The sequence below is a fragment of the Vipera berus genome (genome assembly GCF_964194415.1).
Source record: "Vipera berus genome assembly, chromosome: 10".
In the NCBI taxonomy this organism is placed as follows: Eukaryota; Metazoa; Chordata; class Lepidosauria; order Squamata; family Viperidae; genus Vipera; species Vipera berus.
In genome coordinates, this window is record NC_138213.1 from 1,365,998 (window position 1) to 1,383,954 (window position 17,957).

Sequence of the window (17,957 nt, forward strand, 5' to 3'; positions counted from 1 at the left end):
AGGGGACAGAAAGCGGCATCAGGGTGCCCTTGCCAAGGCTGGAGCCCAGCCCTGGGTGGTTGTTTGTTTGTTTTTTAATGCAGGATCAAGATGATTTAAGGCTACAACTTTTAAGTCAGATCTGGGGCTCCAGGTCAGGAAAAAACATTCACGTTTCCAACGTCCAGCTTGCAAGGGGCAGCTCTGCACACTGGGCCGGAGGCAGAATTGCCTGTCTGAGGGGTGCTACATCTGCAGTGCAAAGACAGCCAGACGGGGTTCTGTTTTGGAGAATGGAAAAAGCTGGGGGCCGGCAGGCGCGTCTCCAAATTACAACACGTGCAATTTTGGGGTGGGGGCTATAAAGCAAGAAAGCCTCTCAAAGGCTAGTCCAGTGTGAGTCTTCTTCCCAGCCCTACTCATGAAAGAAATTGTCATAAATGTGTCTGCACGCTGATGCTCTTACGGCAGCATTTGTCAACCTCGGCAACTTTCAGAGACGTGGATGTCAACTCCCAGAATTCCCCAGCACACCTCTGAAAGTTGCCAAGGTTGGCAAACTCTTCTTTAAGGCTTTGCAAAATCCAAGAGGATTTTCTTTGCCAAAGAACTTTCAATTCTATTTTTCCCTAAGAGCGGAAAGTCAAAAGGGAGTGAGGCGCATTTGAGACGGCGTGGGTGTGTTTATCCTCCTTCTCCACAGGCTCTCAGTTGGACACGGGTGATTGCCAGGGGTCTTAGGAAAGGTTTTCCAGTGAAGAGGGAAGTGCACAAGGAAAGTCGCGGGAATATTGCATTGGGGCTGCCAAGAAACGGAGAGGGCAGAGGGCTGTTTGCAGAACCCAGAGCAAAAGGACAGCCATCTGAATGGCTGCATTCAGACCCACCAGTCATGGGGTCCTTTGACTAGCAGGGAGGCTCTCCCCGCTTTTCTCCAAGCCAGATTCCCTCTGGTCACTCCTGGTTGGGCCTGTGTGCCCACCTTCCTCTCCGCTCAACTGGCTTCAAGCCTGACCCACAATTTTCAACCTGCCAAGCCCTCCCAATCTCCTAAAGAAACCCCCACATTCCCCCACCGATGGTTGGGGTGTCCTTCTTCGCTCTCTTTCTCCAAGGCCTGCTGGGCTTCCACCCCCACCCCGTCCAGATCCTTTGGGAGAAATTCTCATCAGCGGAAGCTCTGGACGATAGCATCGCCTGAAGCAGGGAGATGGCCTTGGGAGGGGCCGATGATACCCTGGCAACAGCAATCCTATCTCCCCTGCCAGGGTGGGGCGATTGTGTCTCATCCTCGGCTTTTCCTCCCATCTGATGCCACCGGCTCATCGCCCTTGCTGCTGGCCCTCTGCCTTCTCCTGTCCTTGACCTAAGATCCCAAGTGGGCTTGCAGGATTTCCCTGGAGCCTTCAACCTGCACGGAGCAGGGTTCCAGCCCAGGAAGCAGAAATACAAAAAGGCTCAACTGTGTGTGTGTGTGGGGGGGGGCCTCAATTCCTCCCATTTTGGCTTGCCCCATGCCACACTGGTTGGCAGAACATTGCATGCCAGAAAGTGTCATGCAGAAGTTGGGACTCCAGTTGTTCTGATGCTGTGAATGGCCAGGCTAGAAGAATGGGGCCAGTCTAGAGTCTCCATTGACCACTGGGCCTCCAACTTTCTCTTGCAGATGGCCGGGGGGGGGGAGTTCATGCCCCCTCTAGGCACCTTGGCTGATCCATCCACGTTCTTCTGTCCAGCCAGAACTTCGTGAGAGATCTAAGCAGAGCATGGGCAGGTGGGTGAGTGGCTACTGGGGTCCATAGTGGGCTGTCCCACCCTGCCTGGTGCCAGCCCTTCAAGGGTATGGGCAGCATGTCTAGGGTGGGTGGCAGTGTGCTAAACATCCCGTGCCTGGCGGATTGAGGCCACGTTATCCCCCAGCATGCACCAGGCTCCCACTGCCTGGCTCTCTTCCCCCTGGTAATCTAAAACAAATATGACTATCTAGCGTAAAACTCTGCTACGAGTGATAAAGAAAAATAGCTGGAATAATTTTTCCCACCCACACATACCAATGAGCAGAGAAAGAAAGTGGTGTGCAGACACACACACACACACACACATACACAGAGAGAGAGACATATTTATCAAGAGAATCATGGGTAACACAACCCACCCTGTCCAACAGAAGGGGCCGTCCTGCCCCCCCTCCCTCTCTCTCCACTGGGCCACCTGATAATCAACCTTGAGGTTTGCATAGAAAACTTCAGGCAGAGAGAGATTACTCAGACAGGAGTCACAACAGAGATAAAGAAAGAAAGAAAGGAAAGAGAGTTTGTTGGGGGGGAGGGAAAAATGGGGCAAAAATAGAAGTTGGGGAAAGGAAGAGAGAAAAAGACACAGGGCTTAAAGGAGATAGCAACCACGAAGACTTTCTGGCAGTTTTGGGCTTAGCGGGATGCGGCAATTTAGCTGAAAAGGCAAAATGGAGCACGCACACGAGCGCATGCGCACACACACGAGCGTGTGTGCGCGCACACACACACAAGCACTCACACAGACACACACACAACCAACCCCAGCTTCATCCCCTGGGTATTCTGTGTTGTGTGCGTATCTGCATGTGTGTGTGGGTGTCCCAAATTCCTCTAACTCTAGAGTTGGGTAGCGCCTGTTTGGTCACCCTAGGAAGGCCTAAGGGCTCCAGGGAAGCATAACCCAGGTCCCCCCCCCTCCCTGCCTCAGTTTCCCACCTGCTGATGGAAGAGAGCCCGCTCCCAAGAGCTCGTGGGGCAGCTGAGCAGATGGCTATCGCCTTGCCCTTTGAGATCGACAGCGGGGCTGGAGGGGAGGGCTCTGACGCTGGGTCCACGGATCAGTTCCATTAACTGATAAACAGGCACTTTTCACCTTTAGAAGGCGCCTCAATTAATCAGCCCAGCACCATTAGGTTTAGTGCAGGTGCTTACAGGAAGGAAGGAAGGAAGGAAGGAAGGAAGGAAGGAAGGAAGGAAGGAAGGGAAGGAAGGAAGGAAGGAAGGAAGGAAGGAAGGAAGGAAGGAAGGAAGGAAGGAAGAAAGAAAGAAAGAAAGAAAGAAAGAAAGAAAGAAAAAGAAAGAAAGATGGTTCCCGTGCATTTCTGGGGGCCATCACTTCAAAAATGGCTGCATTCAAAAAAAAAAGTTACAGAAACATTTGTTTTGTTCCCCAAAACAATCATGTAGATTTAACCCAAAGGTGCTTTTTCCAAAAGGCAACTGGACTTTGTTTGTTTCCCCCTTGAAAACATTTTGCTTCTCATCCAAGAAGCTTCTTCCATTCTCAAGGAAAAAAAACCCAAGAAAGCCCACTTACCTTTTAGAAAAAAATACCTTTGGGACAACCACGACACAAATGATTGAGAATCTCTACAGACATACAGATTTAAATTAAGCCACTTAGCATGCGTGCAAAATAACTGTGTCTGTGCCCAGATCCCTTTTCATATGACGGAACCTGGGGGCAAAATGCCCACTGGAACCCCCCCCTTTCTTCAGCCCTGGCATCCTGTAATTTGGGAGAATCTCAAGAGGGGGCAGCACCAGCTGGGTGTTTTCTGAGCTCAGAAGCTAAGTAGGGCCTAACGTGGTTCATACTTGGATGGGACCACCGGGGAATCCCAATCTGGAGACTAGGCCGGGCACCCGAAAACCATCCCAGAAAGCTGAAACTACGCAGATGCATCCATGGGTCATCAGGAGTTGAGCTCCTTGGAAATTTGACTTCACTTGAACTGGCAGCAGGTGAAAGGTGTGCCATGAACGAGCCTTGACAGGAGGAGGAAGAGGAAGGGTGTGGTTGCCTTGGCTGAACGTGCCAACGAGAGAGAAAGGGACCTGGGTCTCTCCATCCCTCTTGCCATTCAACCAACAGGCTGTGATTGAATCAAACGTTCAACTGATTGGAAAGCACGGCTAACTCGGCCCAGGTTATGAACCAGTATTGAGGAGCTCAGAACCGGTACGAACAGGCTGGGCAGGGTCAAATCAGAACAACAGAGTTGGAAGGGAACTTGGAGGTCTTCTAGTCCAACCCCCTGCTCTAGCAGGAAACCCTATACCATTTCAGACAAGCGGTTAACTGTCAGTCAACCACTATCGCTGGATGCAGGTCTTCACACAAGCATAAAATCTAGCGCCGCCCAGACCCAAAAGCACCACCAGCACCTGCTTTCTATTCTTCCCAAAGCCCAGGCAAGCAGCTGGTCCTCAAGAACCCCTTGAAATTTCTACAGTGAGGGGGGAAGTAAAGCGGGGCGCTTACTGGAGCCCGTTTTCTTTTCAGCCCTGCTGGCTCACTGGGGCCTCTCTGGGAAGCAGCTCCAAGCAAAGGGAGCCTCTTTCCATCTTAGCTCCACCCGGGGGGGGCCCGAGATGGGGTAGGCAAGCCCCCCCCCCTTAGGGACGGGGAAACCAAGTCACGAGGCTGCTTCATCCGCTGCGACGGTGCCCAAGCTGAGGATTATAAATTGGAGCTATCACAGATTTGCATATCGGAATTTTAAAGCAGTCTAGACCCTTCCAGCGAGCAAGGTCAAACGGAAGATTAAAAAGGGAAGGGAAAAAAATCCTGTCCCTCTCCTTCCCCTTGACTCTCGCATTATGCTTGGCACAGCGGGCAGTGGCGGCACAGCCCTCGCCCGGCCCTCTCCGCTCCCCCCGGGTCTGTGTTGCAGCTGTTGGGGCCGGAGAGGGACGTCTGCATCGGGGAACAAGGGGATGCGGCCCCCATGAATGGCAGGTGGCTTCAGAGTGAGGCTCTCCTGGCCCGCCTCTGCCAACTCAGGAGAGTGACCCAAAGCCTCACAGTGGTTCCCGGAGTGCTTTTGGGTTGGCCGCCAATGAGCTGCTCTTTAGAGATAGACTTCCCCTGAACATGGAGGTTCCCCACAATTCCCCTCACCCGTGGCTACTCCAAGACCTCCTTGTCCTTTCCCATTGGGGGCAATTAAGCTGACTTTGTAATAATGCCGCTTGGGGTGTGTGTGTGAAAGCCCTAATAAGCAGGCATATACATAGAATGAAGGCTACTGCTAAGCTTGTAAGCCGCCCTGAGTCTTCGGAGAAGGGCGGGATATAAATGGAATTAAAATAAAATAAATAAATAAAATCTGATGACCTGGCTGGTTTATGTGCCGTTTTTGGACTTGCTTTATATCCAGCTGTTTCTCTGCAGACATGAGGCAGTTCTCAGAGAAGATCCTCGTCTTTTCATCCTAGCAGCTGCAGCAACAGAATATTTGTGATTGGCCAGATAGGAGCATCTGGAGATGGACCTGAACGCAGAGCCCAACCACCATGACAAAGGGGTCTGAATTGCCTAGAGCAGTCCTCAGCCTCAAGCCATCGGTGGCACCTTTCCCGGTACAAAGGGGAGCCACAGCTGGCACCCCAAAGTAGTCTCAAGAACTTGGTGCATAAGATGCTGCCAAGCTGGAGCTGCACCGCCCTGGCACTCTTGGTCCCTCAGGGCTCTCCAGAGGCTGCAGAGGCATCTCCCCACAGCTGCTGACTCTGGCCTGAGGGAGGCTCTGCCAACTTGGGCAAGGACAGTGAGGCTAGGAAGGAAGGAAGGAAGGAAGAAAGGAAGGAAGGAAGGGGAGGGAGATTAGAAAAAGGGAGGGAGGGAGGGGGAGGGAAGGAAGGGAGGGAGGGAGGGAGATGAGAAAAAAGAAGGGAGGGAGAGGGAGAGGGAGGGAGAGGGAGAGGGAAGGAAGGAAAGTACGAAGGAAGGAAGGTTTGGAATGGCCCAAACTTCCTAGTTTCAGGAACAGAAGCCCAACTCCCAGCTGCCCTCCGTGTCTCCAAGCCTTTCCTGCCTGCCAGAGCCGACACACGGCGGATCCTGCCAGATAAAGAAGAAAGTCTACTGACAGTGTCCTCTTTCCGCCTCTTCCTTCCCTCTTTCTGCCATTCTCCTCCTGATAAGTGCGCTGCCTGCACGGGGACTGATAGAAGGCCTATCGTGGCGGTTAGCGCAGAAAGGAAGGGCTCTATCACCCCCGAATCGCCGGACCGAGATCGACTCCCAGCCACACAGAAATTAATATCACTCCAATTACCGCACTGGAGATGGGCTGGACGGAGCGATAATAAAATCTCTTTTACAGGCAGAAGGCAAAGAGCCAAACGGGGTTCGGGGTGCCTTTCCTAGGCCTGCTTTCCGCCTCAGGGAAGGACGGGGCTCTGAACGTAACCGGCGTCCTTGTCTCTTACTAACTCGGGCCTTTTGGGGCCCATTTCCAGCCGAAGTGGCACCATCTATGCCAGTCTTTCTCCACGGGGGAAACTTTAAGATGTGTGGATTTCAGCTCTGCTTCTACGTGGAAACCACTCTGGACTTTTTTGCTTGAGACCAAAAGAAGCGCTGCACTAGTTTTGTGACCGTTACAATTGCTTCTGATGATAGAAACACAGCGTATTAGTAAACTTCAGATCAAAAGGTGAAGGTATTTTATATTTGTAACTGTATCAAAGAAAGATGCGAGTTGCTTTTTTTGTTCCCCCCCCCTCTTCCTTCACCCCTTGCACTCTGCCCGCCCCCCCCCCCCGTGTTTTTTTTCAGTTTCCTTCGTCTTCTTTTTTACTTTATTCTTGGTAGAAATTTAATAAAGTATAATTAAAAGACGTGTGGACTTCAACTCCCAGAATTTGCCAGCCTGCAGCACGTTGAGCCTCCATCTCTGATTTTGCAACCCCTTTCCACTCATTCTTCCTTGTTTCTCCCAGGTGGCGCTTGGCCCTGGGGGAAAAGCCAGGGATTTCCCCTCTGGACGGATAGTTTCCACTTGTGTCATTCCCAGTGAAGGCAAGAGTCTTCAACTGAGCATCCAGTCAACGGGGAAGACTCGACAAACTGTTGGTCAAAGAATAAACCCACCGGGGGCCAGGAGTGCCGACTGCTGCCTTCCAGGACGCTTACAATGGGGTGGGAAGGACGTCCTGGCATGTGGGCCAAGGACCATGCCTGCCAGCGACCATCAGGGGCCCAGCAGGCTTGACTCCCACAGGGCAAAGGTCAGGGATGGGAGAGAGCAGATAACCAAGGAGAAGGGGTGGACCTTCTGCAGATCTATTTCCGGCCAACACATCCAGGAAGAGCCAAGGATATCAGCCTGGCTGCGAACACACGTTTCCCTTCCTGGACTAGGAGCCAGATGTGGGGAGGGGAGTTGGAGAAGAAAGAAAAGGGGAACGCAGAGGAATGCTGGGAGAAAAGCTATTCCAAAACAGCTGGGGAAAGAGTGGAAAAAGGCCTTCAGGCCATGGAAGGAGTCTCCACGCCAACTCCAGGTTGGGTGTGTTTCCAAACTGACCTGGGTGAAGGAGGAGCAGGGGGGGGGGTCTCCTTAGTAACTCTCCCTTCCTTTCAAGAAACAAAACCCATAAGAACAACAGATGGAGGCATTCAAGCTCTAAGAGTAGAAACTGGAGCAGACTTGGCTTTTGCAAGGAGAACCTTTTCTCAATGTTGGCTTCATTTTGTATATAAGGCCTGAAAACAATTTTAGGTGAGCGTAATTTTTTTAACCAGTCATGAAAGAAGAACTACACATGGATGTGGGTACAAATGCACACATGTTCATCCATGCAAATGATATGATTTGAGAAGTTCAAAGATGTTGTAAGGCTATTCTTTGGTTGCTTGGCCTAGCTCATCTTGCAAAGTTATTGTTAAGGTAAAATAGAACCATTTTCCAAGCATTTTTCTCTCAGCTGCTTGGAAAAAGATGGAGGAATACACAAGGATGTGCCTTTAACTGTGTGGGAAAGTGTTGGTGACTTGGCCCACATGATGTCCTGAGACCTCTGGTGTCCAGCTATGGCTCCAGATGGAAAGAAGACATTTTCACAGCCTGGCTCAATATAGGTTGAGCGTCCACAAACAAGTCAAAGGGTGTGTCAGGATCCTTTTGTGGACCAAGGACCACATTTGACCTTTGGGTGGTACATTAAGAGATGCTCTCCAACAAGCAGGCCTTGCCAAGGACCTTTTGCCTACAAGTTGGGTGCTGTGTGATGACAGAAGCCAATGGACAACCAGATCCCTGGTCCCTTCCACTCCCTTTGGTCTACTCTGCAGGCAGCCTTAATCGTCAGACTTTGGTTGAGCTTGGCATCTCCTGCCATAGACACGCACACACACTTTCACAAGGCACAGGAGCTGCTCCAAGCTACTTCACTTCCATCCAAGCTCCCGTGCCCATCACCCCAGCTGGAGCCACTGAGTATCTCACATATATCTGAACTTCTGTTTTTACACTTCCTTACTGTTCTGTTAACAGATGGGAGACTGGCACGCCCAACCGTTTCCCTGCGTACCGTGTCAGCTTACAGTTTAAAGTCCAAACCAAACGCCAGAAGCAGGATCCGGCTTCCCTAAACCTCTGAACTAGGATCTTCCACGATAGCCACAGCTCCCAAACTAGCTTGAGCTTGGAAGCTTTTTGTGCCTCCAGTTACAGAAAACAAGTCGTCACGATCAGTGATGTGGGAGAAAGCAATCCGATGGGGCACTTCCTCCCCTAACTCTCCCATTCTGGTCTGTTGATCTTAAAAGGGACCCCTTCCTTCAGAGCTGTCCCAAACAAGTGGACAGAGGTTTTTAAAGATCAGTTTTGGAAGATAATTCATAGGCCAAAGCTTGGTGTTGTATAAGGTTTCACAGCTGGGCAGAACTAAGTCAGGCACAACCAAGCTGGATCTGGCACGCAGCTTCCATGCTCCCCGCCATGCTGCATGCCGAGAACCGTGTGCTTTTGAGATAGCGAAGAGAGGAGATTTACCTGGCCCCATCCACAAATTGGTCTCTGGCATTTGTGTCTTATCTGACTCTTCTAGATTCTCCTCTTTGGACTCGGCCCCTGAAATCAGAAGAGGAAACATCACAATCACATTTCAAAACCCACAAAGAAGATACAATCAGTGGTTAGGGCAGGAGATTCCTGCTCAGCTGTTCGCCTTGGCTTCATCTCAACCAGAGTGCCCGTGACGGCTGAGAGGTGGGCCCCAGGAAGCAAAGCCTTAGATATTGTCCAGAGGAGACACAGGAACATCTCCCATTAGGGTCCCTCCTTAGTCTTCCCATGGCTCCCTCTACCTTTTTCTTCTTCCTGCAGGCAACGATTTAAGGAAGTAGAACTAAAGGAGCTAAGAAAAATAAGGCTGGTTTTCCCAAACAACAGGTGAGATTCCCAACCTAGATATCACTTCTTAGAAGAGGACTGTACATCAGGCAGGACCGGAACCTTAGAATGGGGGCCACACTTTCAAAAAAAGCTTTATAAAGAAAAGGAAGCTATATGTAACTTTTTCCCCCTCGCTCATCTGCTCTCCGAGTGACTTCTCCATCTAATAAACCCTCATCTATCCACTGTGATTTGATGCAGTCCACCTCCCGGGCTAGGACTCTGGTGTTGAGAAGAACTGGGCCATCTGATGTTTAAGGACCCACAGAAAAAAGATTGATGTGAAACTATTTATGTCTTTCTTCTTTTCTTTGGCAGTGATTTTTATCACTGTCCGCTGCCTGGGGTTCTTATGCAATTGGGTGGCCTTATAAACTTAATACATAACGAATATACCCTCAGCAAATATTTGGCTTTGATTCAGGAAAGACCCTGCAGCCAAACAAACAAACATACAAACAAGAGGCCTCGGAAGGGAGACCACCGGCTGCCAAGACAGGAACAGGGTGAGAAAAATCCTTGACGCCCATATTATGATTATTTATTATGCCAATTCAAAGCCCCCACAAGAAGGAGCAGGCTTTTCCCTTCACTAGATCAGGAAAGATGCCAAAGGAAAGGGCTGGGGGGGCTGGGGGGAGGAAAACAAAAGGCACTGAACTTTCATGAAGCCCCTTAAGACAGAAGCTATGAAAGGACATTGGGGTTCTGGGGATCAGCCCCTAAAATGGTGGGAATCCAAAAGGAACCACAGATTTAAAGCCCCATTTGTTTCATGCTCAGCTAGTGCTCTCATTCAGGGCATGATCCGCACCAAGAGAAACCACTTTCTTGATCCAGGGAATTAAGTGATTCACTTAACAACCATGGCAAGAAAGGCTGTAAAATGGGGCAAACCCCGCTTAACAAACGCCTCACTTAGTAACAGAAACGCTGGGCTCCATTGCTGCTGTTAAGTCAAGGACGACCTGTATTTTGTGGCCTCCTAAGAACATTTTGGGTTGCACCTGATGACCCAAAACCACAATTTCAAAAAAAGAAACCCTTGTTTTGGTTTCTGCATTTACTTGGTCAACAAACAAGATGAAGGAGGAGTTGTGTCCTTGTTATGCTTTTCCTCTGGCTTGCAAATAACAAGCTTATCAAGCCTACTTTGAGGGCCACCAAGTCCTACAGCCACAGCAGAGGTCATATCCTTCCCTTTCATGGATGGCTAATAATACTTCAAAACAGCGATGACCACGATAAGACGAAACAACGGACTGACAAACAAATTTGGGGAGGACTCTTAGAAATCAACCATCATGCAAGCTTCCCTAGCAGTTAAAGGATTATCTCCAAAACAACTGCAGTGCTAAAATAGCAGGAGGATCAACCGAAACTTCCCAAAACAGGATTTGAAGCTGTTAGATATGAAGGAAGGATTTTCTCCAGAGAACAAATTGCCAGAAACAATGGAAGGAGCTGACGAATGGCCACATGGAAGTCCATTCCCACTTGTCTCTCTCGCACACACACATATACACCAGCACAAGATCTGTGATACTACCCGCTCCCCATGCACACACATCTTAGTGGACACAAGCGAAGAACTGGTTGAGCAGAATCAGCTGTGACTTCCAGGTTGTCTAGCTAGAATTCTCAACTCAGCTCCTGGTCTCAAAGCTATTGAGCGGGGGTCTCCAGCCTTCGCAACTTTTAAGACTTGTGGACTTCAACTTCCAGAATTCACCAGGCTGGCTGTGGAATTCTGGAAGTCCAAAATCTTAAAGCTGCCAAGGCTGGAGACCCCCGCTCAATAGCTTTGAGACCAGGAGCAAGAGAGTGTCAACTGTTAAACCTAGGGAGGACGGGAACTGGGGTTGCCCCCAACCCAGGCCCACCCTCGGCTGGTTGACCCTAAGGAGAAGCCCCTTCCTGGCCAGTTTTACCTGGGCTGCCCTCAGAACAACCGAGAACCATTATTCTCACCATTACCTGCCATTTGAGAAGCAGGCGATAAATTTGCAGAAGAGGGTATGAAAGATTAGTGGGCACAGGGCATGTTTCCTTTCGAAGGCGTGTTCCAATCCACAGGCCCCATAAACAGCACCCAGCGGGCTGGGTCTGCCTGCGTGCGTGACGTCAACGGGCACGGGCCATTATTATTAATACAGGTGACGAGGGTGGGGAGGCAATGATTAATATCAAATCAATCGGCGGGTATAAAAGTCCCATTATTCGGGGCTATAAATCAAAGTGGCTGGCATATTGATTGTTATCCATCCCGCTGAAAGCTTCTTGCTATGCACCACGGGAGCAACAGTTATTGCAGCCGGCCCGTTATCACGCACTATCGCCTCCTTTTATCACGGCGCTAGTGCCAGGTGCGCCGCTCAGTCGGGAAGGAGATTTCTCTGTGGCTGCCCTCTTTTCTCAGCACACCCCCCCGCCAGAGGCATTTGAAGAGAGCTTCAACATCCGATAACCCCCCCCCCCCTTTCCTTCTGCAGACCAGCTTGGTGGATCGAAGTCTGCCACTAAGCAAGACCCTTGGCCTCCCAGCCCCAAAGCCCATGCCCACTTGCCCAAATACCCACCCGCTTCAACCGCTGGGCGAAGGACAATAAGTGATGCATGCTCGCTCATGATTTCTGTGTGCAATGCACACGACTCCCACGGTCCGGCCACATGCATGCGTGGCCCCACACGTAGGAGAGGGAGGGCTCTTGGACTAATCAAAAGATCACCATGATTAGGAGCGTGACCATCTTGCAACGCAAATGTGGGTGGGGGGGAGAGAGTTCCAGAGATTATTGTCCTGCTGCCGAGCAGGACAAGAAATCCATAGTCCTTGAGTTACAGCTACAATTTCTGTTGCTAAGCAAGATGTTGTTAAGTGAGTTTTGCCCCATCTTACGACCTACTTGCCAGAGTTGTTAATTGTGGGCAAGTGGAAATTTTGAGCAGAGGAGGAGGAAAGTCCGAGGTCAGCGCAGGCCATCTTTCCAGGAGGAGCCACAGCAGACACCGGCTCTTTGTTACAGAAGGGCAGGGACCGATTGCAATTGGAGCCGGAGCCGAGGCCTGGCAAGCGTAGTAGCTGCGGTGCCACCAATCCTGGGCAGCCGTTGGCAGCCGTTGCCCCCTCCTCCCCCTGGCGAGGAGGTCATAGTTCAGGAAACCCAGGATCCCCAGGGCGGCTCCTCTACCAGAAGGAGTGACCGTCCCTCTTTTCGGAATGGAGGCCGTCCATCTGGAGCCTTTCTGGGGAAACACCTTTTGTGCTCAAAATATTTTGGGGGGGAGGGCAGATGGCAGACGTAGAAGAGCACTTCAGGTGCTTATAACCTGTAGCTTAGCCACCGTTCAAAGCTACAGCGGCACAGAAAACAAGTGATTTACGACCGCTTTTTACACTTAACAACCGTTGCGGCATCCCGATGATCACGTGATCCAAATTCGGACGCTCGGCAACTGACTCGTATTTATGACGGTTGCAGCGTCCCGGGGTCAGGTGATCCCCTTTTGTGACCTTCCAACAAGCAAAGTCAATGGGGAAGCTGGATTCGCTTAACAACCATGTGACTAACTTAACAAGAGCAGTGATTCGCTTAACAACTGAGGTGAGGAAGGTTGTAAAATGGGGCAAAACTCGTTTAAGAATTGTCTCACTTAGTGGAAACTTTGGGGTCAATTGTGGTCGTAAGTCCCATATTCAAGGATGCTCTTGGGCATGAGTAAACTGCCGCCCCTCCCCTCCCCTGCCCGGCAAGCCAACCGAGGCACTCACTCTCGCTGCCCGGGGACCCGGCAGAGTCGCCCTCCAAGGAGCCTTCATGATCCGAAGCGCTTCCTTCCTTCTCGGACAGGCAGTTGTCTTCCAGAGGGCCCCCGGCTCCTTCGTCCATCTCTCCCAAGGCGCCTGCAGCAGCAACGGAAAGGCTGGAGTTAGCTTAGGGGCCGATCCCGCCTCATTCAAACCCCAGCAGGGCTGGCTGGGGAATTCTGGGAGTTGGAGTCCACAGGTCGTGAGAGTTGCCAAGGTTGGGCACCCCGGATCTAAAGGCAGCCTTGCGAGACTCCTACACTATCTTGGCATCACGCCCGTTCCAAGGGGGCGTCATCAGCACAACGGTGCCAAAATGTAGGACCCAGAGCCACAGCTTAAACCCACGTCAAAAGGGAACGGAGGCACACAAGTTGTGGTCACAGCAGTAGAAGACTTGGTAAAAAAAAGTACTCAAGAGACAGGGAGCATTATGCCCAAACATACATGACGGTGAAGACTACTGACGTGTTCGGTTTCTTTACAGATTCCTTGCTTCTGATATGGCCAATCGGGAAGACTGACACCCCCCCCACCCACACACTCTTTGCAACGGGGGCTGCAAGGGCAAGACAAGGAAGCAACATGGGGCACCACAATGATCCCAAGGGCAGGGTGCTATTGAAGAAGGCCTCCAGATAGACCTCATAATGGACCAGGCTTCATAGTTCAGGAGAAGGCTCACATGCCCGATCTAGAACCTTAAAGGACTGGAACTCATAATCAGAAGAAAAACATTTTTCAATCCTCCACAGGTCTATAGACAATGCTGGCACTCAGGGGGCCACAATTCCAAGGACAGGGAACATGGATCTTCTCAAGGCCTCCAAGCTTTTCCAGCATCAGGGCGTCCCAACTGAGATTGTCTCTGATCTGAAGAGTCCAAAACCAGCTATGCTAGCAGTTATGGCCAGACTGAGCCAGGTTCACTGGGGAGATGCTGGTCCAGGGGCCGTGGGGGTCTCTAACCTCTGCCCTCCGGCTACCTCTATCTGTCCCCCCATCCCTGGGGAAGGGGAGTGGGCAAGAGAAAAAATAGGGAAGGACCGAGCGGGTTAACCTTATCAGAACCAGGAGCGTGAAGGCGTGAAAGAAAAAATTAGCCTAACGAATTTACAGTGAGAGAAACGATTTGTTAGCTCGCGATTGTTTCTGAATATTATCAGAGCTTTTTTAATTGTGCTGGAACAGAAATTAGTAGCATTAGAATAAATTGCCTTTTCTTCTCTGGCAGCCTCTTTATTCACGCTCATTGTTGTCTGCTTTGTATAGATTATGGGGCCTTTGTTCTCGTGGAGTAAATATACATGCCTGAAGTCTCAGAGAGTGGCTGAGGTCTGGAAAAAGGCACGGGGTGGGGGGGGGTTCTCTCTGCTTCTGGGGAGGGGATTTCTGTTTTCCTTGGGGGGGGACGAGGGGCAGGTGGTATCCTTACAGGGTACAGGACCTTCTCTTTTCAAGCAAAACATCTCCACCAGGCATCTTCGCTGCCCAACATAGAACCCCGTTTGGTGTATGTTGCAGTGTTCAACCCTACTTTGATTTTTGAAAACAAGTTTATTGCTCTTTTGGCCATGAAGGAAGCCTAGGAAAGACACTACAAACACTCGGGATGCAGAAAGATTCAGCAAAAGGTCCAGAAGTTGGCTAAGGGGTGGCCTGAAAAACTGCCCAAGTCCAGGGCTTGACATCTCCATTTGCTTCTGAAAGGAAAAACTGAGGTCTCACCACTTCTGTGGGGGGGGGGGGGGCTGGACCTGCCCATCGCCTTCTGCCAGGATACAGTTAGAGATCTGTGATTTATGGCCAAGCCTGATAAGTTAACTCCACCAACTGTGGCTTATCCAGAAAACCACAACTTCACCTAACGCCTAACCCCTTTGAGGCTTATGAGCTATAATTTATGACTTAAAAACTGTTGCTACATAATCAGGGAATCTCTTGGGGAGCCTGATACAACTCAACCAAGAACCCTGGCAGGTTGGCAGAACCCACATAAAACATTTGCAACTCTTTTCCTTGGGGAAAAGCACAAAGCTATTATTCCGGAGGTCTCCTCTGCGCTCATCTGCACCCAGAGACTCTGCCACCACCCCCACCCCCAGCTTCCCTAGACGAAGCTGGGCTCTCCCTTTGGAAGAGGGGAAGGCAGGCAAAAGGGAGAGAAGAGGGGAGGAGTGTGGAAGAGGTGCAAGGGAGGAAGGAGGGAGGGAGCCACGTTGGGCATCTTGTCTGCGGGATTGCTCGGAGCCTAGAGGAGTTATCACTTCATGCAGACTCCCTCCGTCAGCCTGATCTGTCTATTCTTCATTAAGCAAATACGCTGAAATGGAAATGAAAACATAATAGCTATTTGATTTTGGGCGAGATATTTTGCATATTGGCTCAGTGCTGATAGTGGAATTTCATCAACTCCCTTTTTTCATGCTTTAAAACTGAATTACTAAAGGCTGGCTTTACGGGGAGGGAAGGGGCGGCGAGACGCACTCACTTCCCAGATTCTCCCGCTCAGACGATGAAACTGGGGTTCCTTCCCTTCCCCCACCTTCTGCTCTTCCCCCCCCCAAACGTACGTTTCTTTTTTTTAAATTGCAGCCATTCTAAGGGAGAACTGGGGCAAATCTGAGATGATGGGGCCAAGTTACCCCAGCAGATGCTCACTGGCTTTCTGCCCCTTCCATTAACTCTGTGGGGAGCGGGGAAGAGAGGGAGGAGAGGGAATATGTCCGTATGCAGAGGGAGGAGAAGCCCAGCCTTTGCAAAATCCCCAAATGACTGTGCTGTGGGGTAGAACATCTGTCCTGGATGAAGAATATGTGCCATGTATCCGCAAAGCCCTGGGGTTTGATTCCTGGGCAGGAGAGATGAGTCCCACAAGCTATTAGGATGAATCCGATGGATCTGGGACAAGGCGATTCCCTTTAATTTCTGGTCAGAGCAGCTGGACCCACCACCTGGCCAACTCTGGCTGATTTCAACAGTTAATCAGGGTCAAACCTGGCTAGTTCTTGAAAGATAATTAGAAAGCCACTTTTGCAAAACTTCCCAGAACCTCAAGAAGACTTTGTGTGCTACCTCTTCTGGAGTCCTTGGTGCTCTCTGAGCTTGGTGGTTTTCTTGCGGACATTTTATTACCAAACTAGGAAACAACATCAGTGCCACCTATTCTTTATCACCATCTCCCTTGTTGAAGGAGATGGAAATCAGTGATGGAGAGCAGAAACTTTAAAACTGTTTTGGGACAGAACAACGAACTCTGCTTGCTTACTGCTATTGGCCTTCCTTGTGCCACATCTGATTCCTCACCTCTGGTGCGCCTGCCCTGTTTTCCAGCCAATTCTCCTATTGAAAGGAAAACACTGTTGCTGGGAATGGGGACCCACTGCCCACGTCCATCCTCTGGTTACCCCGGTCTGTTCTGATCAGTGTTCCCTTCAGTGTGACTCAGCTGAGCAGCTCTAGAGTCTTGGATGAGAAAATAAAACTTTTCAACCCTTTCAGCCAAAACTGAGAATTCAGGTTATTTAGCTTGTACGTATCTTTTTGTTGGTGTGTTTGGCTGAGTGTTTACCTTAAATCCTACATAACTTAAAGAAGGTATCTTAAAATGTAGCAAAAACTTTGGAATTCGGAGGATTCAAGAGTTATGGAAAATCTGGTTTCCCCGGGTAGGAAACAAGCAAGAAGGGGCTAATTGCAAATTCAGGAAGTGAGATACACACTCTGTTCATCAAGAGACTCTCCCGAACACACCTCCTCAGGTGAAAACACAAAAAAATACATTTTACCGAGAATCCTATGCGCCTTTTTTTCTATCCTTTCCGACATCCAGACAGGGCTTCATTTTACTCTTTGTTCACACATCTGTCCCCCAATAAAGGGAAATGAGGCTCTGCCTCCTTCCTAAGACCTGGCATGCCAACTCAGCCTTCCTTCCAGCTCCTTTCTAAACCTTCACAAAGGCCAGTTCGAATGACCAATCTCCCCTTTTTGTCCAAAAGGTACCGCCAACCGAGCGTGCGACACACTAAAAAAGGTGGCTTGTCAACCCAAGACAGCCAAGGTGATTCCCTTGAAAACAGGCATTTTGAGGACTTGCATTTGTATCCCTATTTAGCTCCTCAGCTCCTAATTGCAAAGAAATGGCTGGCTTGTGGGTGGCCCTGCTATGGGACGACAGTGAGAGAAGAAACACGGCCTCGTGGGGGCGAGCTGGCTCTTAAGAATGCCAGCCGAGTGGGGAAGAAAGGGGCTTTATTGGGATTTGGGGGGCACCCTGTGTGTCAAATCTTGGCTTTGTCTTCTTTTAAAATGAGGGGGTCAAGAGACACCCGGTACTGTCCGGGAGGTACATTTCTGCCGATATTGCCTTTTCTTTCTTTTCAACAATGAAACAATAATTAAAGATTTTCTTCAGCTCAGGGTGCCAACTGAAGTCAAACTATGGGTTTAAGGCAGCTCTTTCTCTCTCCTGTAAACACAGCCGGGCATTTCGTTTAAAATACGGTACTGCTCTTGCGCCAAGAACAGCATTCCAGGAAACCTGTTCTGTTCCAGACGTGTCGGACTACACACCTCAACATCCTGTGCCTGTAGCTGGAAAGGATTCCACTCTCCACCCCATTCTTCCTTGCCTGGGCCTTCAGGTGCCCCACCTCCCTCAGGTGCCCCCCCCACCTCAGTGGGTCTCTGGACCTAGCAGGAGCCAGGAGTCAGCTCCAAGTCCTTCCTCTCTGAAAAACCATCAAGGGCTGCCCCACAAAAGGTGGGACAGGGCAGACAGGACCACTGACGGTGTCACCTGGTTAAGTAATGATGAACGAACTGAATGAAAAACCCCCAAGCTCAGAGGGCACCAAAGACCCCCCACAGTTCAACTTTGAGTTCCAAATATTCCCTTCTATTGGCATGAAATGTCTCCTCCAGGACGTTGGAGGGGGTAGATGTTCACCCCAATTCTCTATT

The 17,957-nt window shown here is 50.3% G+C and overlaps 1 protein-coding gene across 5 annotated transcripts in view; it reads right to left on the reverse strand.

The window, feature by feature from the left end:
• Positions 1-17,957, reverse strand: part of ZFPM1 (zinc finger protein, FOG family member 1) — a 228,761-nt gene that overhangs the window by 20,932 nt on the left and 189,872 nt on the right. For all 5 annotated transcript variants that reach the window (XM_081335881.1, XM_081335879.1, XM_081335882.1 and 2 more), the window contains exons 2-3: positions 12,957-13,088; positions 8,783-8,860 (exon numbers count right to left, since the gene is read on the reverse strand). In XM_081335881.1, the coding sequence (XP_081192007.1) occupies positions 8,783-8,860; positions 12,957-13,074 (196 nt within the window). In that variant the 5' untranslated portion in view covers positions 13,075-13,088. The remainder of the gene's footprint in view (positions 1-8,782; positions 8,861-12,956; positions 13,089-17,957) is intronic.